Below are 26,647 nucleotides of genomic sequence, written 5' to 3' on the forward strand. Positions count from 1 at the left end.
AGCCATCAGGCCTCAGCTAGAAGAGAGAAGCTTGGACACACATGTGGCTGACTCTGGATCTGATCACCAAGTGTCCTTGAACAAGTGTCTCAACTTTCTTCAGTTCCTAGACAATCCTTTCCTGTCAAAGAAGGAGTCATATTTTATTTCTGGCTAATTCAATGCAGTAAGAAAGACTGCCTAAGAGACAAAGAGGGTGGTAAGCCTTTTATGTCACAGCTCCATCATGTCCTAGCTATGAGACTACAGCATGTCACTTTCTTTGCCTCAGTTTCTTCTTCTAGGAAATAAGGACAGCCAGAGTACTCACCTCCTAGAGTTCAGTAAAAAATAAACTACTGGCTAATTCATTACCTTTAGAGTGTCACTGCCCAACCAACAGGAATCACTGTTTGGTTTAGACCCTACTATTGGGATAATAGACTTCCAGGTTCAGAGTTGTCCCTCAGTCAGATTTTAGTCTGTTAAAGTGACTTATCTGCTTTCCTTCCTGACCCACTCTTCACCATCCACCTATTCCCACCTACTTCTCAGAAACTGTACCCGAAGCTGCTCCCAGATATTCACAAACAGGTCCAGTTAAACCCGAGTATAGACATTCTTGCCTGTGTATTTAAGCATACCCCTGAAATTAGTTCAAGCCACTAGTAGCCCAGCAGTGATAACAGCAACTATCAATGACCAGTACCGTCTCCCCATGAGGACTGTGATACAAATCGAGAACCACATGGACTTAGTGCTCTCATCTTTCTGCCATGTGTACCTCATAAAGCTCCTGGTCAACCTAAGAAGTAAAGGCATTATTATGGCTGAAGTGTGGTTGAGCACATTTTACTCACTGAGTGAGACTGGGCATCTCCCCTTATCTCTAATGGTCACTATCATGTTCTCCTGGCAGAACCTTGATTATGTGACAGTATTCACTCCCTCCACATGGGCATAACAGGGCATATACCTCAGAGGAAATGACTTCCATCCCCAGATCCAGGAGAGACTCTTGAGGAGCCTAAAGTGCTTGTAGTAATTCCATTCTGCTTAGCATTGGCTGGCTTTAGCATAACTGTGTGACATAGTTCTTCCCAGTGAGCACATGAAAGGAAAAGTACCTCAATCTCAAACCAGGTGGGGTGCTACCATGCCAGTAAATTAAAACTAACAAAGGGATGGGAGGGAAAAATCCCAACACAGCAGATATGGAGTCCAACTTGGAACCTTCCTTAATTATTTAATGATCTAAATAATTATCAAAATCATTATTATCAAAGCCCCATGAGATAGAATTGTGGACTATTTCCTTTAGATAAAAATATCTTAACCAACATAATCAAATGTTTAAAACATGAGATGTGCTCATGATATGAACGAGACTCGGGCTATATGCACTGGCATCTGAAGATACAGTAATCAGCATTAAACCCTGGTTCTAAAGGTCCATGTGATGGCACTGGTATAGGAGACTTCATACACTGCACTTAAGCAGTACCACACATGTGTGGGAGAGATGAGCTTCCACAAAGCAAAACAGAAGGAGAAAGTAAACCAAAGACTCAAGAGAGCAGATGAACATCTCCGTGAATGTCTCTATGCTCTCCAGTTGAGTCCACAGCTTTCCAGTTCCAATTAACCCAAAGAAAAATTATCCACAGCCCTATGCTCATCTGCATCAACCATTTTCCAACACCCAACATTTTATAGTTCTGACTCCAAAGAATGTCTCTGAAGCTGTGAATCTGATTAATACAACAGTATTTCTTAGATTTGCTTAAAGTGGCAAGAGGGCAAAAGATTTTAGCGTTTTGAAAATAACTACTACAAACTTTGAAAGCATAATGCTGTGGGGAACATTAACTTGATAACCCCCTGAAAAGAAATACTCCTAACGAAACTGGCAGTGACTGTTGTAAGCAAAGATAATCACATATGTGCTGACTGTATGGAGTTGATCAACAATTTTCAAATTCCCATAGCAGTTCATCTCCTGACAATGGTGATTACCTTTTCCTTCCTAAAGTTTATAGTGGGTCTATGTCTTGGCCATAGTCAAGTAATAGTTGACTGGGCAGGCTAGAACAACCCAAGTCCATATGACTGTCTGTTCTGATGAATAAAGATCCACTGTGACCAATGGTGTAGTTTATTCACTCAACTGCAAGATCAAGACCCAGCCACTCAGGGCCAAGACCATCATCATATTTCCTTCCAGAGAGAAGCATTTGATTCTTCTTTTCCAGTGGTCATGGAAACAGTGGTTCTGAATGTTACCTGGACCTTGGGTTGCCCTTCTCCTTAGGAGATTTCTCACTTGAAATGTCAGATCTGCCCAGAAATGAGGAACACAGTGAAATTCTGGCAATAACCAATATCCTCTAATGTGGACGTCAGGCTGTGTCAGAAGTGTTTACAGAGGCTACTAGGCACAGAACAGGAAATGACTCCTGTGAACAGGGCCTCCTGTTATCCTGCCAGAAATCCTAAAGACTGTCACATCCTAACTCTCACTATTGCCACTGAATGTAACCTCTTCCTGTCCCTCCTAGAAGCTTAAGAAGAAATATGATACTATCTGTGCCAAAAAGGGTCAGGCCCATCTTGGCATTTTCAGAGTGAATTACATCATCTGCCTGAAGGCAACAAGAGACACTAAACTCCAGGATGGTCAGAGCATGGCCCTCTGCGTTTTCTTTACAGAGACAATGACAGGCAAATCTCTGACTCAAGTTTCATGATACGACACATTTGGAAAAACTGAAGGCCCAAGGTTGCTGTTGTTTTGTTTTGTTTTAAATCAAATCTCTATCCTCTTTTTTGAACTACTCAAGCACTGAATTCAAGATGTTTAACTCTGCCAAGGCCAATGTTCTTCTTAGAATATTGAAACAAAGTTTAATTCCCAGAACATTAGAGTTATACAGGAGGACATATATGTAGTAAGTGATCCCAAACTTACTGGACCATAGAATTGGTTCACACAGAATTGGGGGAGCCACAGAGGGAATGTCTATAAGTGTCTCTCTTTGTATTGTTCCTGAAATTCTGAAGCAAAGGAAGTTGGAAGGGAGCCAGCCATTGGACTGAGCATGGGAACCCAAATGGAGGGGTCAGGGAAAAGACTGAAGGAGCTGAAGGGGTTTGCATGGATCCAGGTGAATATGTAGCAGAGGATGGAAGGAGAAGCCTTTGGACCTGTAAAGGCTCAATGCCCCCAGTGTAGGAGAATGCCAGGACAAGGAGGTGAGGTTGGAGTAGGTGGGTTGGTATGGTAAAGCACCCTCCTAAAAGCAGGGGGAAGAGGGATGGGATACAGGGTTTGTGGAAGGGAAATCTGGAAGGAGGATAACATTGGAAATGTAAATAAATAAAATATCCAATAAAAATAAAGAAAACACTAACAAAATTTAGCACACAAAATAAAGCCAAGGCACAAAGGACAATTGGACTCCTAGCTTCCTGGCCAGGGAGAGAGTAGAGGCTTGAGTCTTAGTGACCAAGCATTAGAAATCGAGTGTGAAGTGAGCATGCTTGGTACATCTCCCATCCTCCCATTTAGATGGCGCATGACCATTCACAGGTATTGGAAATGGTGGAAATGATAGTCATTTTCTGCTGGACAGGTCTTATCGAATTAAATCCTAAGAGTGACCAAAATTAATGATGAAGGACCAGTTGCCCCCAAGGTTGGATATGGCCTCTTCACTTTTTCCAGGTTTTTTAAAATAAAAAAAAAAAAATTTTAAACAGCAAAGACTAGTGAGTCACATTTGAGCATGGTTCTCCTCATCTTCATAATCTAGCCCTGTGAGGTGGGCATTTTGATGATGGCTATAAAAAGTCAAACACCATGAACATCATTGCTTCATAACTTCCATTGTAGACTTTCCAAGTCACCCGAGGTGAAATCATAAAATTTGCAGGTAAGTAGATAGAGCTAGAAAAGAGCACATTGAGCATAGGGTACGGCAGACCCAGAAACACAAACATCACATGCTCTCTCTCATATGAGCCTCCTAGCTTCAAATCTTCAGATGCCATTATCCTGTAGCAACTACAGAAGCCAGCAAAGTAAGGGAGCGGGTTGTTCCTGCTCTTTTAAATAAATGTTGTTTGTTTTTTATTATTTTCAGCACTTTTACAACTAGTTATATATATATATATATATATATATATATATATATATATATATATATATATATATACATATACATATACTTATACATATATGTGTTTGTGGGTATGTGTGTGTGAGTGTGTGTGTGTGTGTGTGTGTGTGTGAGTATCTGTGTATGTGTGCACTTGAGTGCTCTTATGCAGAAACCAGAGGAGGATAGGCACTGTCATACTTTACTGTTCTCTGCTGTGTTCTTTTTAGACACTGCCCCTCGATGAACCAAAATCTCACTATTTTGATTAGGCTGGATGGGCAGCAAGCACCTAGAATCGTCCTGGTTCCATCCCCAAGGCTGGGGTTGCTGGCATACAAAGCCAGGCGTGGCTGGAGATTTGAACTCAGGCCTTTATGCTTGCACTTGACTAGTGAGATATCTCACCAGTCCTGTAAACACTTTTTCTTGATTTTCAAACTCTGTTCCTAAAATAAGTATCTCTGCCTTCTTAGCAACAAGGAATATAACTCCCACGTCCTTCCCTTTGTGTCTGTGGTATTTGCTGAGAAGGGCAAGGGATTGTTTTAAGGAACGAGGCAGAGATCATCATCAGCCATCACATTTCTTGTCTAGGAAGGAATCATAAAGAATTCCCTGTGTGCTATGTCTCCTTGGGCATGTCTAGAGTTTGAAATGTAAAAGATGAAGCAGACTATGATCCCTCTTACTGCAACTGGATAGACCACATGTGCTCAGTAGCATCAGTACCTTGTGTCACAAGTTCGGGGCTTGGAAAAGGCATCAAATATCTCATATTGGCTTTAAGTTCAAGCAACCATCTTCACCTCAGCTATAAAGCCCATCTTTGGATTACTGTCTGAAGACTGTGTGTGTCCCCACTAGTTCAGAATTATCACCCTTTAAAAAGTCCAAATCAGAAGCTAAGAAGATGGCTCAGTCAGTAAAATTCCAGCTGCATATGCAGGAGAATTCAAGTTTGTATCATTGGTACCACATAAAAATGCTAGGCATGGTCATACCCGTCTGGAACCTAGAGCAGAGTTGGGGTTGGTAGACGTAGAACCAGGTGGATCTCTGCTCATTTGTGGTTATCCGATCTAGCTAATGCTAGTTTCAGTGAGAGACCCTGTCTCAAACAATGAAGTGTGGTAGAGAAAGGTGCTCAGTGTCCACCTCTGAACTCCTCTACACATTTACATAAAAAGTAACAAATATTAATATCAACACCATCATCATTGTGACCATCACCACCATCATCATCAACCCTATGCAGACTCTGTATCTGAAATTGGTCAAGAAGAAAAGTAGACTTATCTCTGAGAAACTCTGAGCTGGAAAAAAAAACAATCTCAGAAGAAATCTCTTAATCTCCTCACTACCTAAAGACAAGGCTAAGGCCAGAATATACCAGGAAGGGGTAGTCCTGTCACATCTAGGCATCTGGAAAGGAAACAAAGTACCCACCTCACAGCCTACTCATTTGCCTCTGCTGGGTACAGCTCCCCGTGGGCTCCATTGCACCATGAAATCACACCCCTCCAGGATGGCTAGGGGCCTTATCATTCCTCACCTTCAACCCTGAAGTACATCCTTATCCCCCAAGTACATTTTTTTATCCAATTACTATGTATTTACAGTGAGCATAATTACACCTCATTACTTAATTAGCATGACTGCACGGAGTTTCTAACTTTAAGTGTGTGATTATAGCCGTGAAGTACAGAACAGACGAGGTCATAGCCATCAACAGAAAGGCAGGCTGCCTTGGCCCAAGGAGATGAACATGCATAGGTCTCTTTGTGTCAGGTGGCTAAACCTCTGAAATGCATGTTCAGGAATATTTAGGGCTTTTAAATCATTTGGACTGAATATGGTTATTTAATTTCATGCCCCTATGTAAGGGGTGTGTGTTGTCACAAAATAGTATGGTTGAGCTGTCTCAGACCAAGGGGATGTGGACATTTGTGCCTAGAAATGGTTATTCTCTAGGGGACGAGAGTCTCAAGGCAAGTGTGTGACTATATTTGCACTTCAGTTAATTAACAGAACTTAATTCCCTGATTCCTAAGATGTCCCATCCTGTCACTGTCCAGATCTTCAAGATCACAAGGAAGATGGATATACCAAACCTGGACCACAGACCTCTCAGAGATCTGCTAAACAACCCAATTAAACCTGAAAATGAAATGGGGGAGAAACCAGAGACAAGCCATCCTAGCTCACGGTCATTAAAAATGTTCCATGAACTATTACTGTTTGGAAATCTTGTCCTGGGAATGCCCAACCACTGGCAAAGCCTAATACCTACATGTCACTGGTGCCTTCATCAAAATTAAGCCCATGGTTTCTCTAAGGATGCTTGTCAAGATCAACCAGCACAAGAAAGGAAGAGCAAATCAGAACCCCACACCTCCACATCTGTCTGATCCCTACCATGTCATACCTTGCCGGTGTTGCCTCACCCATCAGCTGCAGGCAGCATCCCATATGGTGACCTTCCTTTCTCAGTTGCATACTTCAGGAAGCTCTCAGGTCAGCCCTATAACCAGAGCCCATTCTTGCCACTAGTAAGACCTGTCTGAAATTCTGCAGAAGGAAAAGCTAGAAAGATACACTCTGCCTCTGCTGCAGCAGCTGCTCTTGTAGCCTCAGATATTGGCTCTAGGAGGGGCCTCCTCTTCCCAGACAAAGAAGCCCATTTTCCATATTTCATGTGCAAGTCTCTGATGCTGAGCTAAGTGGCTGGGGAATAAACACCCATCATTACCCTGAGCTAAGCGATGTTTGTTAGTACAGAGGTTGACAGAAATCTATATCATGCAGATGCACTATTAATACTGCATTGCACACACAGGCTCTGCGCTCCCCTCTGCAGCTGGGAAACCAGCCCTGGCAGTCTCTCTTCCAGAAAAGGCAAGCTCCATGACTAATAAGCCTAGAAGCCAAGGAGGAGACAAGCTACTTACTCAACCCCATAAAGGCCACAGACTGAGTCCCCTTGGCTCTATTTACTGGTGTGGAAAGTTCATGGATAAGAGTGAAAGACTGTGTAGTGAAGTTGTCTTGGAGAAATGAGGGCTTAAGCCTCCAAACAGATATACTGTGGCTAAAGAGATATAAAGGGTGGGATTTGCATTCTAGCCCCAGCTTCTACACTTAATATGAGACCAGTAGACGTAAACTGAGTAGGTAAACAAAAGAGAAAAGGACATTGCAGAAAACCAACAGAAAAAGGAATCTTGGCAATCTCACGAGAGGGAGGGGCTGTGAAGATGACAGGTAGAGCTTCCAGGTCCTCCATGATGGGTGGAAGGAATGAACATGAGATTGGCCAGCCAGGAAAGGCTCAGGGTTGACTGCATGACTGTCCTCCAAAATGGAGAGTCACAAGGAAAATTAGAATTGGGAACCAGTTAGGAAGCATCACATCAGAAAAATGAAGACATTGGCAAGATAGCAGAAAGAGCAAAGAAGAAAAGAAACTGACAATAATATGTGCCTTTAATCCCAGCACTCAGGAGGCAGAGGCAAGTGGATCCTGACAAACAAAACAATAAAAAAAAATTAAAGAATGGATATCTAAAAAAGAAGGGTTAATCAGTATCTTGAAACTGGCCCACAAGACTCAACTAACTCTGTTGACGTTCACTGAAAGGTTGGGCACATTGGTAAGCCAAGGAGCCAGTACAGGAACTGGCCTTTGACCATGACAAGATGAAAGTGGTCTGCTTTAGTCTATGTGAACATCCACGAGAACTATATTAGCATCTACTGCTGGGACAATTCAGAGTAAAAGAAACTTTAGAAAGCAGGCAAAGAATGGGTATGCATACCTACAAAGGCTTTGAGACAAGAGATAATTAGCAGAGGCCAGTCTAATGGAAATCAGAAACTACCTGTCTTAATGCTGCTTCTTTGTTAAGACTGTTTGACAGGCTTTGTATTCTTAGCATATGATCCAGGATTACTCCTAGTTATTCACACACATAACTACAAAGGTAATTATTTACACACATAAGGAAAGCACAAACAATGAACCTGTTAATTACCCACTTCAAAAAATTTATCCTGAAGCCCTAACTCCTGGTACCTTAGAATGTGAACTTATTTGGAAGTATGTAAACTGCAGATATAATTATTTTAAGTGATCACACTGGGGTAGAGTGGGCCCCTAATTTAATATCTCTCCTGTCCTTGTTAGAAGCCACGTGAAGATGGATGGAGTGATTCACCTGCAAATTTGAGGAAGAGCCAAGGTGCTAGCTATCCCATCAGACACCGAGAGGCTCCAAAGGAACTGCAAGGGTTCCAGAAAAAAACAGCGTTCTGCCAGCATCTTGATTTCACACTGTGACAATACATTCATATTGTGTGAAGGTGATTTTTCTGGGGTGCTGTGCTGTGGAGCTATAAGAAATCAATGCCATGTCCTTCAGTAGGTGAGTGAGTAGTAAAAGTGTAACACGTCGAGATGGAAAGTTACGTGATAATGAGGAATAATAAGCTATTAGGCTGTGTAAAGACATGCAGAACTTTAGGGGCATACTGTTAAGTGAATGAAGCCAAGCTGGAAGGCTAGTTTCACTATGACTCCAACTGGAAACAGTAAAGATGTCAGTGGTTGCAAAGGATTGGGTATGAAACATGGGTTTTGTAATTTTTTTTTTTTTAGATCAGAACACAGAACTGCCACACACCAAGAGGCACTCCTACTAAAAACTGTGAAATTTATCTAACAGTAATCTCTCAATATTATCATAATGATATTTCTTATCAAAACTGAACCACCCTGTGACAGATTTTAATGACACAGCAGCAAATTGTTGTAAAAGACAGTAATAAATGGGAACAGGTGGGAACTCTACTTTTTGCTTCATTTTAAGCCTAAACCCATGGTAAGAAGAAAACAATTATCTAATGCCAAGAGTATGTTATACCTCACCTGAAGACATGGTCCCTTAGATTCTGAAATCTGTAATCAAAAGTGGTTATAAGTGCCAGACAAAGATTGACCAAGTTTTGTGACTAAGAATTTTGGCCAAACTTAAACACACTACACATAAATGGTCCTCACTCCTATACAGGCTAGTTCCTTACATTTAGGAGGTATGGTGGATTGTAGGGTCTCTAGAACTCTAGGTAACTGATTTGATGAATAAAGATAGATGATGGGTTCCATAATTTTCGTTTGTTGTTTTTATTATTCTAGGCTCAGTTTTGGGAGGACTCAGCTGATGCTAGGTCCAGGGGAAATGCTGTCTCAATAAACATGGGTGGAGCCTGAGGAGTGTTAACCAAAGTTGTCTTCTAGCCAACCACATGCATGCATACACATGAACACATAAGGAGAGTGCATGCGTGGGTGGGGGCAATTATATCACAGAAGTGCTATAACTGGAAAGAAAGTAAATTTCTGTTTCGGAAACAGTACACATTCATTGACGGGTGACAGGGTGACTTAGCATCATGGATAAAGTCACCCAAGATTGGTACATGGTGTTGTCTGCAAGCCAAGGTTAAAAGGAAATAAAGAAGAAAACTCATGCTGGAACAGAGTGAGCCTGGGAGGGATTCACAACTGTCTGGAATTGAAATGCTATCATAGCACAGATATTGAGAAAGAAAATGGCATGGGGCAATGCTATACAGAGAAACTGGTGGTGCGTATTTCAAAACAGGAATGACATGTAGCCGTTAGGAAACAACTGCTAGTCTGAAAAGAAAGGATCAAAGCTGGAAAGCCAAGAGCAACAAGCAAAAGCAGAATCTACAAGGCACAATGAGGTGAGGGGAGGTCTAGGAAGTAGGGGGGTCTTGGAAATTAGCTATGGTTAGCAGTCAAACTGAGCAGGGGACAGCAGTGTGTGTCTGCTTTCTCCTTCCTAGACTCTAGAAGAACGCCTAGCACAAAGCCTTCCACACTGTGCATTTGGTGGAGAAGCTAAAGTCTTCCCAGAATGGTGCCTAGATGCTAGGAAGAATAGACTCAGAAACCTGCTCCAGTTGGGTGAAGAAATCAAAAAGAGCATTGAGTATCCTGGGGATGTGGCTCAAGAAGTGGACTAGCAGCTCCGTCCTGGCACAAGTTTTCATGGGGAGCAGACGAAACAAACAAACATGGTCTTTGAGAAAGAGAGGTGGAAGTAGGGCCAGGCTTAGAGACACATTCCTGTTTGCAGCCTGTGAGGTGCTGACCCTGGGAAAGTGTCTAACACTACCTGGGAACAAAGGTAGACAAGAACACCTGAGGAACAAAAGGATGATGAAGATGGAGGCAGACCCTTCCCTAGCCAACAGCCTGTGTCCTCAACAGAGATTAGGTTATAAAAAAAGGGTTAAACAAAGAGCCCTAGACTTCACAGGCAACCAGGATGTCTTCGCTCCAGTCTAAGGGAAGAGTAGAAGCCTGAGTCTGCAGGTGACAGCAAGCCCAGGCCTTTCGAGGACTGACTTTATTAAAGATACACAAAGGTAATCTGAGACCTAATGTTGCTATGCACACATTTCGCCATCTCCATTTGGGCAGGTCAATTCTGTCTCGTTCTGAAAGGTCTATCTTAGGAAAGCTACATCCAATGTCTAGTGCTTTTGAGAATCTAGGAATGTTTACATAAATATCAAAGGGCTTATTAGGCTCAGGTTGGTTACACGAGGCCGAGTAGCTGCATCTTTATTCAGGTCTTTCAGAATCCTGTAAAGGCTGAATCGGTTCAGAATAAAGACAATGTCAAATGCAGAGCATTTGTTAGGAACATAAGCAGGGGGATGCAAGCATCCGATAAGGAATGGTACCAGGTGATCTTTAAATATCCTTGCTGCCTGACATGCAATGAAAAATGCTATGGGCCAGATTGAAGACAGATAGAAAGCAAGAAGCAAGAATCCAACTTAGCATCCTAATCATTCAGGTCAGAAAAGACCCATGACTCATGGTAAACACAAGAACAAGGGTAAAAAACACTCCGGGCTTAATACATTGCTATAGAGGCTAGCTAGTGAGGCCGGCAGCCAGGAAGCTCTATGTCCCAACAACACTCCTAAGTGGTACATAGTGAAATAGGACAAGGGGGGAAATCAGGTGGGGCAAGCTCTGGGATGTTCTACATAAATAATTTGTTCTCTTAATACCCTAATTTTCGCAATCCTACTAAAGTCATGGTCCCAGTCTTGCATATAGCATCCTAACTGCTCCTGTCTATTGATGAGCTGAAGTATATATGGTTTTAACTATTATGATGGCATCTCATTGTACATAGAGTTGTTTCACAGAGTCAGTCCCCATGATAGATGAAACCTTGGAAATCAGAGACTCTCTGCCTCTCTGCCTTCTACCGTTGCTGCATGAGTCACTGGAGAATTAGCCAAATACAATTATAATGCTCCTGCAAAGTACTTGTTTTTATAAGAATACCATACACACATGTTTTCTAAGAATAATTAGTTATTCACTGTGTATTGATAGGGCCAAATGGACCTCAACAGTAAAAATATACTGTGGTCAAGGGGCTTGGCCAATTGGAGTCAACCCATGATCTTTCTGTGATCGGGCTTTCTTTGTTCCTTCCAACCCAAGTCTCTGCCAAAAAACCTAAAATCTATGTCCACCAACCTCTACCTGCTCATTGCCTAGATGACGGTGTTAACTCACACACCATAACAAGTTCCAGAAGGAAAGTTCTGCCTGCTCCATGGTTTCCCTGGTGTGGTGGCTCCTTGACTGTGAGATTTTCCCAAATTCCAAGGACACTCAGTGGCTCCCAGAGTTTTCTCCACAGCTCTTGAGTTCCCAGTAGAGAAAGGTCCTGATGTCTCAAAAGAAACTTCCCTCCCTCCCACATGCCAGATTCACCCTTGTCTTGTGCTTGTGTAGATGGCGTGATTGCACAAAGTTCCAGTAAATAGGTATGACCCTAGGATCAGACTCTGTACATCCATAGGCCAGAGCAGCCACTTAGAGCCAACAGTGATGCTCAGCAGCCAAGATTCTCTACTTGGGAATTTGCTGGGTCATTAAAGCTCATCTAGAATCCAGAAACCAAAGTCTCTACGTGAACATTTCCAGCAAAAGCTGAACAGGGCCTTAATTGTGTATCTGCAGATAGCTCTAGATGTACACTCTCATCTTATGCTTATCACATGCAACATGTTTTGAAATTATTGTTCCAATTTTCATACCATAAACAAGTATACTCCTCTGGTCGTCTATTCCAGACACCATTTTTCACATTGGAGTTTTTGTTGGTAATTTTGCCCTAAAATGCCATCTAAGCATAGCTCTGAAATACCATTCCATGATCTCAAACACAAGAGAGTGGCCATATGTGTTACAGAGAAGTCTATGTACAAGATGGGTGTTGATCAGCCATTAGTTGAGTCATCATATCTGTTAACTAAGTTTTTTTTTTTTTTTAAATAAAATCACATGAAAGGTTATGTAAAGGTTAGCTGACAAAACATTGCAAGCAGAAGTTAACCAATATTTTCTCTGGGAGCATGGGTTCAGAATTTTTTAATTCACTGTCTCTGTGGACGTTATGGAAAATAATTACCTCAACCAACAGTAAAAACTTTCATATTTAAAACAGAAATGGCCCAAGGAACACTACAAAAAAACTGCCCTTCCTGGCTACCCCCAGGACAAATCTGATCTCAGACAAGCACTTAGTAGTGATGCTGTTCTTTGCACCGTTTTAGACCATAGATCTGAAACCTTATCTCTTCCCTATGACTGACCTTGATCTAGAACCCAGGCCCTCTTTGTATGATACTCACAGGAAGCCTCTGATGAAACACTACAGCAAATTTCAGATATGGAAGCAAATGAACGCCTGAGCTGACTAAAGCTTACTGAAATCTTGAACCAGACAAAATGAAAGTGAAGGCTGGATGGGATGACTCAAGACCTACTCTGCTGCTGGAAGTTCCAGCAGCAGCAGCAGCAGCAGCAGCAGCAAGAGCTATGAGCTTTGAAGAGCATCGCTCTAGTACAGAGAGCTCAGACCAGATGAACAAGACCAGAATCCACCTTTTTCCTGGGACTACCCCAGACTGATTGAGATATGGAAAGAAGCCACTCGTGGGAATCCTGGTAGCTGGAATGGGCCACCCACAACCTTTTGGTATTCTGTCTGTATGGTGAGGCCTTTCCCTAACAGGCTACTCCTCATTTTTTTCCTGGTATCCCTGCTCACTAGTGGTATCTCTGCACTCTGCTGAGCAGTGGGTTAGTCCCTGGGAGTCAGGAGCAGTGTGAAGGGGAGACGCTGTGCATTCCTATCACTGGGCACATTGAGCTTGGGGACACAGGAAGGAAAACAATATCGGCTGGAGGGACAAGCCACCACAGATACAGGAGCTGAGAGGGGACCTACCAGGGGATCAGAAGAAGTATGAAGACAGTCGCTGAAACCAACAGGAGGTGAGAAAAATGGAGGGAAAAGTTGCCCTATGTGGTAGGAAGAAGGGATTCCTAGGGCTTGGGCTGGAATGTTTTTAGAAAGTGCATAGTTTGGGGGCTAGACTGGGCAGCTAGAGAAGCATTTTTATTCAAAAGCACCTACTGTCTTCACTGGCTTTCCCTTCCATGGGGGCCTGTATGGATCTTCTGGTGACCCCAGAGGCTGCTGTATAGACAGAGTCAGGCCATGTGTTCTAACAGCTAAGCTGGGTCTGCAGAAAAGACCAGCCTTTTCTGAGTGCCCTGCCTTACAGGAGCACCTCTCCTTATTCAGGGCAATGCTGAGTCAGGTGGATAACAAATGGAACTAGACATAGACTGTGGTCTCCTCTTCTCTAGGAATTCTGCCCACTGGCATCCCCTTATCCGGGATATTTTCTGCACTTAAAGGCAAAGAGGGAGGGTCTCCTAGAAAGCGGGAGGCAGGTAGGTAAAAGGTTACCCTAGAAGGTTCCAGAACCCCAGCGACATGGTTTGCTTCCATACCACCCCCCTACAAAGAAAAGTGGGGGGCGGGGACAGAATCCCATCCTATTACTTACATGTGTCTGGCTTGTGGCAATTGTGTCCTTGACGAAAGTACTGGGGGTTCTCAATGACTGGAATGCGGGTCATGCCAATGACCACAGTGTCCGGCCCAGCATCCAAAGATGAGGGTGTAGTGATGCCGTGGTTGATGTGGTGCAGTGGACTGGCTGAATCCTCCTCTCCACTGATCACAGCCACAGGACCTGTACAAACCGTAAGAGACACAGGAGTCAGTGAGGTCACATCCATTCAGTACCAGACCTGTCCACAGACTCTTCACTACTTTACCATCATATTTTCAGAAGAGCACTGTCCATTAGATAAATATTGCCAAATTTCCCTGAATTCTCAACTTCGACAACTCCAGTCAAAATCATTTCCTTGAAAATAACTAACTCTCAGTCATAGAAATAGTTCCAAAATAAAAATGAATCGAAATAACCATGACATAAATCGTTTAGAATTTCTTCCCAAACTCAAATTAGTTCAAAGTAATGAAACTCATGAGTTTTTTTTCTTTATGCACCAATAACAAGACTTAAAAACCGAACCCCTCTTCTACTTGGAGAATTAAAAAATAAATCACTGCTATTGAAGAGCTGGACGATAACTCCTTGCCTCATAAGCCTGAGAACCTGTATCATGTCCCCAGCATATACATAAAAGCCAGGCATGGTGGTAAACACTTATGATCCCAGCACTGGGTAGAAAGAAAAAAAGAGGATGCCTTGGACTTAGTGGTCAACCATAGAGGTACAGCTGTGGTAAGAGATCCTGTCTAAAGAAAATAAAGTAGAAAGTAATTATGGAAGACATCTAATATCAACCTCATGCATGCACCTGCACATACACATACACACACACACACACACACACACACACACAGAGAGAGAGAGAGAGAGAGAGAGAGAGAGAGAGAGAGAGATGAATGTATGCAAAACTCCAGACTGTCACCCCAGAAGTTCTGATTCAGGTAGTCTAGGCTCCAACTTGGGCATCAAGATTCTCCATGTGCTTTGGTGTACAGCCATGACCCAGAACCTGTGATTAGGAGACTGAGGCTCTATGACCTTCAGCATGGCTATTCACTTTCCAGAAGGTTTGATATGGCTGATCTCTGTACTATCTTCCCCACTCACAGTGTTGCCCTGAGCCTCACTTACACCATATTGTTACAAATGACTGTAGTTAGGGTATATTGTGGTTAGCCTGATGGTAGCTGTGATAGCTGCCCTACTCTTGAATCACTGTGTCATCCCAGTGACAGCAAAGCACACTACTACATCATCACCAATCGCATCCCCTGCCCTGCTCCCATTTTCTAACCCTAAAAGAAACCCAGTGTGTAGGTGACTCCCAAGCACAAGTCGACAGAGATAATTAATGCTGCAGTCTTAGAAGAACAATGATTGTGTTCGGTGCTGTGATTCATCGATACGTACAAAGAAAACCCCTGTAAAGGGAATTAGCTGTGACTGTTTGTGGCTTCGTACAACTGGCGTTTTAAGTAGCTGATTTGCTAGACACGGGGGCCCCAAGACTAAGCGCCTGCTGTGATTTGGTTTTGCGGCTTGAACAATATTTCCACTGCAGAAATCCATTACATCTTACTGAAGTTTATGGAGAGAATATTTCCCATCAAGCAGCGAGGTGAAGCGCCAATGAGGCAGAACTAAATGGAAGACTGGTAAATGCAAACGCCGGAGCCCGGATTCCACTCCGTCAGCACAGGCAGGCTTATTCCAGCCCATGACAAATGGCTGATGGTGCCTAGAAACTCTGTGCAAAAGTGGCAATATGTGGTTGCCCGGATACCCAGAGTAATCACCTGTCTTTGCAAAATGGAATGTGGTCCTGCAAACACATTCCTCGGAAACTCCCTGGGAAAAACTTCTATGACGAGTTGCACTGAAATGAGGTACACTAAGCCCTTGTGTTAGCCGCCCCCCAAACCATCACCAAAATACAAAGGAATTAAAGAAATATCAGTGCACGAGGAAAAAGAGATGAGAATAAGCCATTTCAACAACATCTGGGAAGTTGAAAAATGCATCAAAGGAGAGCAGTGACTCAGAGAATCATGGGAGAGTACCATTGGCTAGTGCCCTGGTGGGAGTATGTACTAGGAGGAGGGTATCCAAAGAGGAGCAATGTATTCCTACAGAATCTGAATTAAAAGACACGGGGAGAGGTTAGGAGTAGCACAGAGCTCAGCCCTTCCTTCCTATTCCTAGAACAATCACATTTGTGCACAGACTGTCTACCATTTCCTGATATCCACTCATCCCAGTACTAGAGGATTGGAGAAGAAACTTTCCACAGAGTCAGAAAGAAGGCTTCCAGATGTTGATTTTTCTCTTTCTTTCTTTCTTTCTTTTCTTTTCTTTCTTTTTTTTTTTTTTTTTTTTTTTTTTTTTTTTTTTTTTTGGCTCTTCCTGATGAAAGACACCCCGGAATCATTTTACAGTGAAGCTGACAGTGAGCTCAACAACCTCATGCACACAACCTGGAATCCTTTCAACTTCCCACTGCTCAGTTTGTAAACAGAGACATACAGTGCTGTGTGCGAGACCTCCAGGTATCTCAGAAGACTTTCTGCACACAACACGGGCAGGAGGGAGTTGGCAGGAATGGGGGCAATGGACGAGGCAGAAAGCTCAGAAAACCAAAACAGGAACCAACAGTCTTAGAGGTAAATAGGACATCACAACTATTAAACAAGGCAATTCTTAAGAGGCGAACAATTTAAAGGCAAGGAAGGGTCTTTGAAAACTTTAGTCATGACCATTTTGAAGTTGATGAAGAGTTTAGGAAGTCAAGAAAATCTGCCAAAAGTGAAACTAAAAGCAAATTAATAAGACCAAGAAGAAAAAGTAAATTTCTGTATTCCAAGATGAAACAACAGTTTGAAAAAGTTCTGGGAATGAGAGGAAGAGAATATAAATCTTTTATACATGGATTTTACACACACACACAACAAGACTTGTGCACAGAATCATCTCCTGGCACTGCCTCCAAGAGGAGAAGATTGTAAAAAAATGTTTTTGCTCAAAGAGACAAAGGATGAATTCTGGTGCACTATACTTCATATGAACAGTTACCTTTAATGGTAAGAGCTTTGTTATGTGTTTGAAAGGTATTCTCTTTGACCCCTGAAAATTGGGAGAGGGATAAATCACCACCTCAATTAGACTCACCCAGATAGACTACAGATAATTTATCATCATCTTTGCCAAACACTGCCAAATATTCTTATTAGACTATTTCCTCTATCAAAATAGAATACGGTAGCATCAGTCCAGTGTCGACTACCCAACACCCTCTTATTCATAAAAGCCAATAACCTGGACATATACCTATTCCTCCTAAGGTGGCAAAATAAAACTCATCATTCCTGCCTGCCTATGGCTGAAACCAGCAGTGTCTGAAAGGAACTATGACAGTGAGTCACCATGGGGCTTACTTGGAGATGATTGTTCTGAGTAGAAAGCATCCCAGTTTGGGGTATATAAGGTAAGTCTCAGAGTCATCATGGTATAACTGTGGGGTGTGTTTATAACTAGGAAGGAGCATATATATGAGGTCAAAGGTTATAGAGGGAAACGTGTGTGCCTTCCATTCAATGTGAAACTAAAACTTCCCTAAAAGCAGGGATAATAATTAAAAAAAAAATCTAAATGTTTTGAAAAAGCCAGTCTCTGTTCTGAGAGTACGTAGTTCAGCATAAAGCACTTGCCTTGCATGTGAAAGGCCCTGGTTTTAATCCTCAGCACTGCAATCAAAACAAACAGCCTCTCAACAAAGCACCATGATGCCTCCCTCCAATCTCAGCACTGGGGAGGCAAAGACGGGAGGACTGATAGTTCCTGACAGTCCAGCTACATAATGAGACTGTGTCTCAAAATAAGGTTTAAAGAGGAAAACAGTCCGGGTCTGTATCTTAGTGGTAGAGAACTTGCCTGGCACACATGAGACTCTTCAAACCTGAGTACCACATAAATTGATGTCTCCCTACCACATGCAAACATATCTACAAATACTCTTCCAGTAACAGGTTTGGACCCATGGGTGGAGGCACCAACATTGTACTCTAGAAGTTAATCTCTGTTCCAACTCTGGTGGCTCTCATGCCTGTCGGGGTGAAAGCCACAGACATGTGGTTCCATCTTATCTTGATTACTGAAATTAAGAATTTATTAAGGTATCCCAAAGGGGACCAATAGAAGAGAAAAAAAAAGTCTCTGATTTTTGTGGAACTTTCCACTGCTTTCTCGAAGCTGCCTGTATCTAAAGGTAAGGAAAAGGAGATGGAGACCTGGTGGTGGCTTAGATATTTCTAAGTGGCTGATTCCATGATGATATCTGGGTTCTCAGAGATGTAACCCTAGAAAGAGCACATAGAGAACTCCTATCCACGTGGGCAGAACTCCAGTTTCTGAGGAAAGAGCCAGGACTGCAGGTCCCTAGGAGGACCCTCGGGAGCAGGGCTGTTGCACAGAAATCTCTGAGGAGCCCAGGGAAAACTCTTCAGAGTCAGCGATGCAAAGTGGAAGTGGAAACTCATGTCAGTTCCTTCACACTTTAACTGGCATGTTAGGACACACTCCGAGCATGGTGTGAGGACAAGAGCCTATACAGAGTATAAGGCATCTGATCCAACACGGCTAAGAATAATGACCAAGTATATGCAAGCCTGGGCTCGCCGATGAAAGCTGACTCTGAGAAGTCAAGTTTAGAGCTGAACTCTAAAGCAGGAGGTCCATAACCCATTCATTTATATGGATTTATATGGTCTTTCCTTTATCCTTAAACTTCTTTCCAAAGAGGGAAGGGAGGGTAACCTCATCTCCCCACTCTGGAAGCTCTTTTAGGAGTTGTGGTCATAGAAGCACATTTGTCAAGTGCTTCCTGACACCTGGAAACCTGGAAGCCATGCAACACCCTCTTCTGCTTCTTTAAAAGCTGGTAATCAGTAGTGAGGATGCAGCTCTTCCATGAGGACACACTCCCTTCTCCCAATGTTGGCACAGGGGAGAGCATGAGGCAGAGCTTCAGTGTCTCCAAGTCCCTGAGTGAGACCAGTGCAGAGTAGTCAATCCTGGAGATATGGATTGGTTGTTGTAAGCTCTTGAGCTTGGTGGGGGCACTAATAATTCCCTAATTAATGTGTTCTTTGGATCTTTTCCTTTATACCATGTCTATACCTTACTCCCTCTTGAAGAAACTTCTACAAGGGCTGGAGAGAGGTTTTGGTGGGTAAAGTGCTGGTTGTGCATGGATGAGGCCTAAATTTGAATTTTCAACACATATATAAAAAACTCCTGTGAGCCTGTCTGTGATCACAGCAAAATAGGAGGGTTCTGGGGGTTTTCTGGGCGTCTGGCATAGCCAGTCAGTGAAATCCAGGTGCAGTGACTGGCCCTGTCTCAAAATGGAAAGGTGAAGAATGATAGGCAAAGATTACTAAGGTCAATTCCTAGGCTACACACACACACACACACACACACACACACACAAGCATACACATACCTCTACAAAAGTTCACTCAAAGGATAGATGTGTGCTGGTCTCAATAAGGCAATTCGTTTCTCAGTGTGTCCTCTCTACCCTTTGCCCCAAAGGTGCACTTTCATTTCCAGCTGTACATGGAATGACACCCTGACCACCAAGACAGGACAAGAGAAGTAAAAGAAGCCTGAATGAGCCTCATGCTTTTTCAGTGTGTCAGCGTGAAGCAAAACAAGCCAGCCTTTGGATTAAGAGAGTGAGTTTTTGAAAACCTCAACCTTTTCCCAGTGATAAAAATCAAACACGGACATGTCCCTGGTGTGTGAGAGTTCTGCATCAACAAATCTGGGAGCAGGAACTCATAAACGGGAAGAAGGGAAACCACAAGAAACACAATTAAAAATCCAGCCATGCTTAGAGAGGGATTCCATTTACTATCTCATAAAAAGAGCCTGGTCCTCAGAGGCAAACAGAAGAAAATCAATTTCTTAATTTTTATTGGCAGATGTAGGACAGAAGCCAAGTGAAGAGAGGCTGTGCCTAAGAGCTTTCCTGGGGATAAGTCACAGCCTTCGATTCCTGGCCAGATCCAGTGGGCCCTCCTTCTCTGCTTCCTCCAGCATCTGGACAGACGTTGCCCAGAGTGACCTCTAGGACACAGGAGGTTCTGCAGGCTGCCCAACAAGGCATGCCCTCCTCACTGCTCGGCTCACCTCCCAGAAGCATTTCCCAAAAGGCAAGCTTTATTCTCTGGTTCCAGTTCCCTCCTAGCCCTTACAGGAACCAAAGGCAGTGTTCATGCTTCGCAGCGTTCAGAGCCTGGAGATATCTTAGTGATTGGAAATGATGCCTCTGATCAACCAGCCTGTGAACATGCTGAAGGAAAGGGAAAGCAGACCCGGTATTCTAAACACTCCGTTCCCTTATCTCACTCAGTCATCGAAACCAGCCCCAGGGTTGATCCTCTTATCTGACGTGATTCAGCAGAGGAAATTGAAGCTCAAGGTTTTATAATTTGCCCAAGGTCACCCAGTTAATAAACAGTAGATACAGCCACGTCTATCTGGTTACCAAGTCTGAGTTTATCCCACTGCCTTATGCTGGCTCAGGCCCCAACATCCAGCATCTGCTTATAAGAATGGAGCAAATTATACTGGGTCAGTCACTGTACCTTTCCCAAATACACTGTGTATATGGGGGCATGTGTGGGTGTCTGTGTATGTGTGTGCGCACTCGCTCACAAAATGTGTGTGTGGTATGTGTGTAGTTTGTGTGCAGTGTGTGTGTGTGTATATATACAGTGTATTTGTACAGTGTATGTGTGAGCAGTATATGTACAGTGTGTATGTACACTATGTGTGCAGTGTATGTGTATGTGCAGTGTATGTATATGCAGTATGTTATGCATTGTGGGTATGAAGTGTATGTGCAGTCTGTGTGTATGTATACAGTAAGTGTGTGCAGTGTGTACAGTGTGTTTGTGTGTGTGTGTGTGTGTGTGTGTGTGTGTGTGTGTTATGCTGGAGATGAGAAGGAACCTTGTGTAAGCTAGATGAGAACCACTGAACTATGCTGAAAGCTTCCAGTTCTAATCTTAACACCAAGTTTAGATCCACTTATAAGGGAACTGGCCTTGTACAGGAAAGAAAAACACATTTCCCTAGAAAACTTTAGAACTAGAAAATTGCAACACCAAGTTCCAGTGATTAGAACCAACAGAAAATTCAAGGACAAAGTAGTGGCCAGAAGCATGGGGTCCAAAGAGTGGAAAAATGGTTTCAGCCTAGCAGAAAGGTAGTGTGCCTGCTCCAAAGACTCTGTGTGCAGATGTTGCACCAACAGGAAGAAAATAATTACCTTCCGATTGCATACCTAAGATGATAAGATCAAAAATTCTGGTGTACTTTGTCCAAGGCCCCCCAACAGAGTTCTTAGTTCAAGTCCGGACATTTCTTAATTCAGCTCCGCCCACTGCTGTATCATTACTACACACAATTCAACAAGAAGGCTAGGGAGATAGCTCAGCCATTAAAGTATTTGTTCTTCTAGAAACACAGTATGGATCCCTACGATTCTCATAAAGGTTGAATAGGTGTGGCAGCCAGCTTTTAATTCTAGCACTCAGAGGTAGAGACAGGGGTTCTCAGGACAAGTTGATTAGCTGGACTAGCTATATAGGCAAGCTCTGGATACAATTGGGAGGCTCTGTAATTAAATACAAAGCAATCAAGGAGAGCTCTCAACATCATCTTTGGCCCTTCAAGTGCACTCTAATACATATACATGCAAACAAACATGCACACCACAAACATAGATACATGCAAAAAGAGTTCAGCAAGCCCACATTATGCCAAAAATGGATTATTCCCCATAAAGGTGTATCTATAGCTCCCCACTCCCCTTCAGGTTGGGGACTTTTAGGAGCTGAAGGAAATATCACCTGAGTTTACATCATGTTGGTGTCTCCGTGCCCCTCCCCTTTCCCCTCCCTTCCTCTCCCCTCTCTGTTTCTCTCTGCCTGTCTCTGTCTCTTAAGCAGCTTTTTTTTTTTTGCACTAACTAAACTGTATTCCATTATCAAAGGGAATGTGAGACTCAGTTCCCACAAGCTGAGCCCAGATGTCTCTGACTTTCCTCATTCACAAGTAAAAGTGCCAATATTTCAAAAGCCCACTGGTTGACCCCAGATAGTTTCAGCTGGAACTCCTTTTAACTGACAGCGAGATCTGATGAGTTAGAAAGAAGAGACAGACAATGGGGGCTGGAGAGAAGAAAAAGCTTTTCCGGGAGAAACCTGGAGCCTCATGGGCACTGTTGCTATGTGGGGCTTCCCAATGAGAAGGTTATCACACGCAATCAAAGCATGTCCAGGCAGCTTTCTCTTGAAGCTTTCTTAAACACATGTGGAGTGATGACATGACATATGGCCACCTGTAATTCTTTGCCCAGAGTGATTGCCTTCAAAACTCTGTGATAAATCAGAGTAACAATGGTAAGTGCTTGCTGAACATTCAGTGACTATAGTTGCTACACTGGACTTTCTGTATATACGATCTCACACCGTGTTCACTTGGGCTCAGTAATGTAGGTCCTACAAATAGAATCAGAGAAATTAAGTAAACTGCCTAAGGACACACACACCTAATAAGTGGCAGTTTCATGTTGCATATCAGAACTATAAGACTCCTGCCCTATGTATTTCATCTCTCCTCCACCTGCCTCAAGGATATACTTGCATACATCCTCAGTGTAAGGTCCAGAATGGAAACATTCCCAAATAATATGGCCCCTAAATCGAAGATACTGAAAACAAGCCTGGATTTATTTTGCTGGAGGAAATTTATGAACACCCGGTGGCTTTTGCAGTCTATTCAAAGATACTAAACTCACTTTAGCCCTGAGCATCTCCACTCAGCTTTTCTAGTACACAGCTCATATCACTCCATGTTAGACAAAATGGCATTTCTCCTTGTTAAAAATATGCTCCCACAAGGCAGATATATATCTAGATAGATAGATAAATAAATAGATAGATGGATGGATGGATGGATGGATGGGTGGGTGGGTGGGTGGGTGGGTGGATGGATGGATGGATGGATGGATGGATGGATGGATGGATGGATGGATAGATAGATAGATAGATAGATAGATAGATAGATAGATAGATAGGAGAGTCCTTACAAATCTCAAGTGGGGGTAGGGCAGTAAAACTTCAAAATTACAGGACATTTAGAATGGAGGATCCTTTGATTTAGTTCATTTAAGTCTGAGGTAGGAAAGCATAGAGAATAGCTTAGCTACTTAGGACTCCACTTTGTTTGGGCTATTTAGACATCTTTTATAACAATGCATTTTGGCAACCTAGGACCCTTACCTGTATGTATTGCGTGCACATATTAACAGTGTATACAGAATCTGTTGACAACCTGGAGCTCCCATAGGCATCTTTTTGCATATATGCCTGCTTTAAATAATATAAGTAAGTTTCTCCTTTTAGAAACTTCCTAGTATCACCCCATTTCTGTCTAAACATGTCCCAGCACATAACTTAAAACCAAGGGACTGTAAGATGACTCAGTTGTTAATAGCTCACTGACTGCTCTTCCAGGGGACCTGGGTTTAATTCCCAGTACCCACATGGCAGCTGACAAATGACTCTAACTCCAGTTTCAGAGGATCCAACACCCTCAAATAGACAAATATGCAAACAAAATATAAAAAGCAGGGAGAGGCATATGCTGATCTGGCTTGAATTGGTGTGGGGGGCAGTATATATGCAAAAGAAAAACTATATCCTCTAAGTGAACTTTTAAGAAGAATCCACCGGTGAAAAAATTGAGTGTGCATATGATTAAAATGAGAAGCATCATGGGAAGAGACATGCAGAGTAAGTAAATCCTTACATAATCCAAACTTGTCAATCCAAACAAAACCGCTTGTCCCCCTTAGCAACAATCTCTGCCATCTATTGAATACCCCAAGAGGAAGTCCCAAATAAGAATCAAGGTCCTTAAGAGTTTTTTCACTCAGTGGTCCAATAGCAGTCTTAACACATTTCTGGTCCATAATCTCACTTTAGTTTTGAGTAAAGTTTTCCTACTACTTTGCAATCTGTATACATTTCAATGCCTTTAATAAGATGCAAGAACCTGAAAACATCCAGCATACACTCTTCCTACCAGTAACAAACGTATGATCTCCATCAAGGCAATCATTCAGAACTCTAGAGACACTATTTGCTTACAAACCTCTCTCTACCTACGGGTTTTATCACTACCACATCCCTAAGACACACTCAAGGTATGGATGGCATTCCCATTCCCCAGGTAAGAAAACTGAAAGCCAACTGTCAAGGTAAGCCACCAGTCAAGTCAAAAATCAACCTTTTGCCTTTCTGCGTGTTGCTCAGAGGTCACATCAAATTTCCCCCTAGAAACAAATAAAACTGTGACCATGCATCTCAATGCACAAAAGTAACATGGCTGAGGGTTACAAAGACTCCCCACCAAGGGAGTCAGAAAAGTTGTTGGTGAAATCAAAGAACACACATAGGCTGTAATGAGGTCCCTAGCACATATGCAGCAGATGTACAGCTCAATATCCATTTGAGCCCCCTAAAAACTGAAGCAGAGGCTCTCTAAAGCTGTAGCCTGACTGTTCCCCAACAGGGCTGCCGTGTCTGGCCTCAGTGGGAGAGGATGAACCTAATCTGGTAGAGACTTGATGTGCCAGAGTGGTTGATACCCACGATAGCTCCACCCTCTCAGAGGAGGAGATGGGGGTGGGGGAGGATCTCAATGAGGCAGATCCCTAAAGGGGGTTAGCACTTGGGATGTTAATTAAATAATTAACTACAAGTTGTTGGTGGAGGGAATATTATAACTTTTTCCATCCTAGGTCTAGAAACTTAGACATGATTTATACACAGCAGAGTACACATATATATGACAAGTAAAACAGATGTAGACATAGGGAAACTGTGCCCCCATAGACTCTGTGCAAAGCCAAAGTCAACCCTATGCATTTCCAATAAAACCATATCACAATGCCTGAACTCCTGGCCTTGCCTTTCTCAGCAGTCCCTGGGATTGGACTAACAAGTTCACTGAGTGAATTTCACAGAGGTCAAGGTTTCCACAGCAGTACTGCTGAGGCTATAGGTGCACAGAATTACACACTTTCTCCATGCACAGCCCATCCCTGCCCTAGCAAAGACCCTGGTTGCTATTTATCCTCTTACCTGTGGCTGCCTGGAACAAGCTTTGGAATCTGTTCATGTCAATCTCACAGATCCAGCTGGTTACCAAGACTCAGCGTTACCTTCAACCACCCTAGAAACGCAGGTCTCAAGGCTTGGGATACAACTCTGCGTTCTGTAACCATGGCCAGAGTGTCTCTGTGGACACATCTCAGAACAATTCCATGGCATTTAACTTGAAGAGGTTATATGATTTCCCTTACAGAAAAATCTACATTTGAACTCATCTTGTGATGAGATGGCCCCTGAGGTCAGCAGTGCCCCTCTCTTTCCCCTTCCCCAAACTGAGTTATGGATGTCTCTAGACCACAAATTCCATACAGTCAAGAACTGTATATCCTAGTCAGGCCTTTTAAACAGAGTAAGAAATTCGAAAATATGCTTTGTCCAAGCCCTATGCCTCATGTATGTAAGCATTGCCTCTGTAAATATGTTCTTTCCCAAGGGCTGCTATTAGCAAATATCACAAAATAGGTAGCTTCAAAACAACATAAATATATTTTCTCACATCTTTGGAGGATGAGCAACTGAGATAGAGGTATTGAGAGAGCCATGCTCCCTGGGACATGGAATGAATCTTTCTTTGCCTCTTTCTAGCTGGCTAGAAATCCCTGGCACACATATAGCTTGAAGGTGCCTCACTCCATCTCAGGGATCACATGGCTTTCTAGCCTCATCACATGGAATTTTCCAGTGTGTCAGTCTCTGTATGCTCTCTTTCTAAGGCCAGCAGTCAGCTGAGATTAAAGGCCAGTCTCCTCCAATATCACTGTATCCTAATTTACATCTTAATTCCATCTGCAGAGATTATTTCCAACTAAGAAACCAGAGGTTAGGGCCTCAACTTATCTTTTTGCGGGTCAACCATGTGTCCCACCTGCCTTTCTCACAGCACCTGGATCTGAGTAGCAGTGACAAGACACAAGATGTAATGAACATTACAGGAAGGGTTACGAAGGTGGAAGAGTCTCAGGTTCTAGGAGAAATTGGAAATTTTATCTATGGATATTTGGCTCCCAGAGATTGTAGCAATATGCTCACATCATATGCTAGAAAGTGACCCCCATCATTATGGTCCAAAATACACACCAACTTTTTACACAGGCATTCCCTGTTCTTATGTTCAATTATTGCTACATCATATACAAGACCCTGAAGTAAAGACTACACGGATAGAACAAGAAGAGCCATACCTAGCTCTACAAAAGACTGAGATCTATATGCAGGCCATATATAAAGGACAAGGTAAAGCCTGTGTGGTACTGTTCACGTTCT

The 26,647-nt window shown here is 42.9% G+C and overlaps 1 protein-coding gene across 7 annotated transcripts in view; it reads right to left on the minus strand.

The window, feature by feature from the left end:
- The window catches only part of NTRK3 (neurotrophic receptor tyrosine kinase 3), a gene marked incomplete at its 3' end in the record, with an annotated part of 361,952 nt that overhangs the window by 137,430 nt on the left and 197,875 nt on the right, over positions 1 to 26,647 (minus strand). For all 7 annotated transcript variants that reach the window (XM_080914000.1, XM_080913999.1, XM_080913997.1 and 4 more), the window contains one exon: positions 14,121 to 14,309. In XM_080914000.1, coding sequence (XP_080770126.1) covers positions 14,121 to 14,309 — 189 coding nt within the window. The remainder of the gene's footprint in view (positions 1 to 14,120; positions 14,310 to 26,647) is intronic.

This window comes from Micromys minutus (assembly GCF_963924665.1).
Source record: "Micromys minutus genome assembly, chromosome: 3".
In the NCBI taxonomy this organism is placed as follows: domain Eukaryota; kingdom Metazoa; phylum Chordata; class Mammalia; order Rodentia; family Muridae; genus Micromys; species Micromys minutus.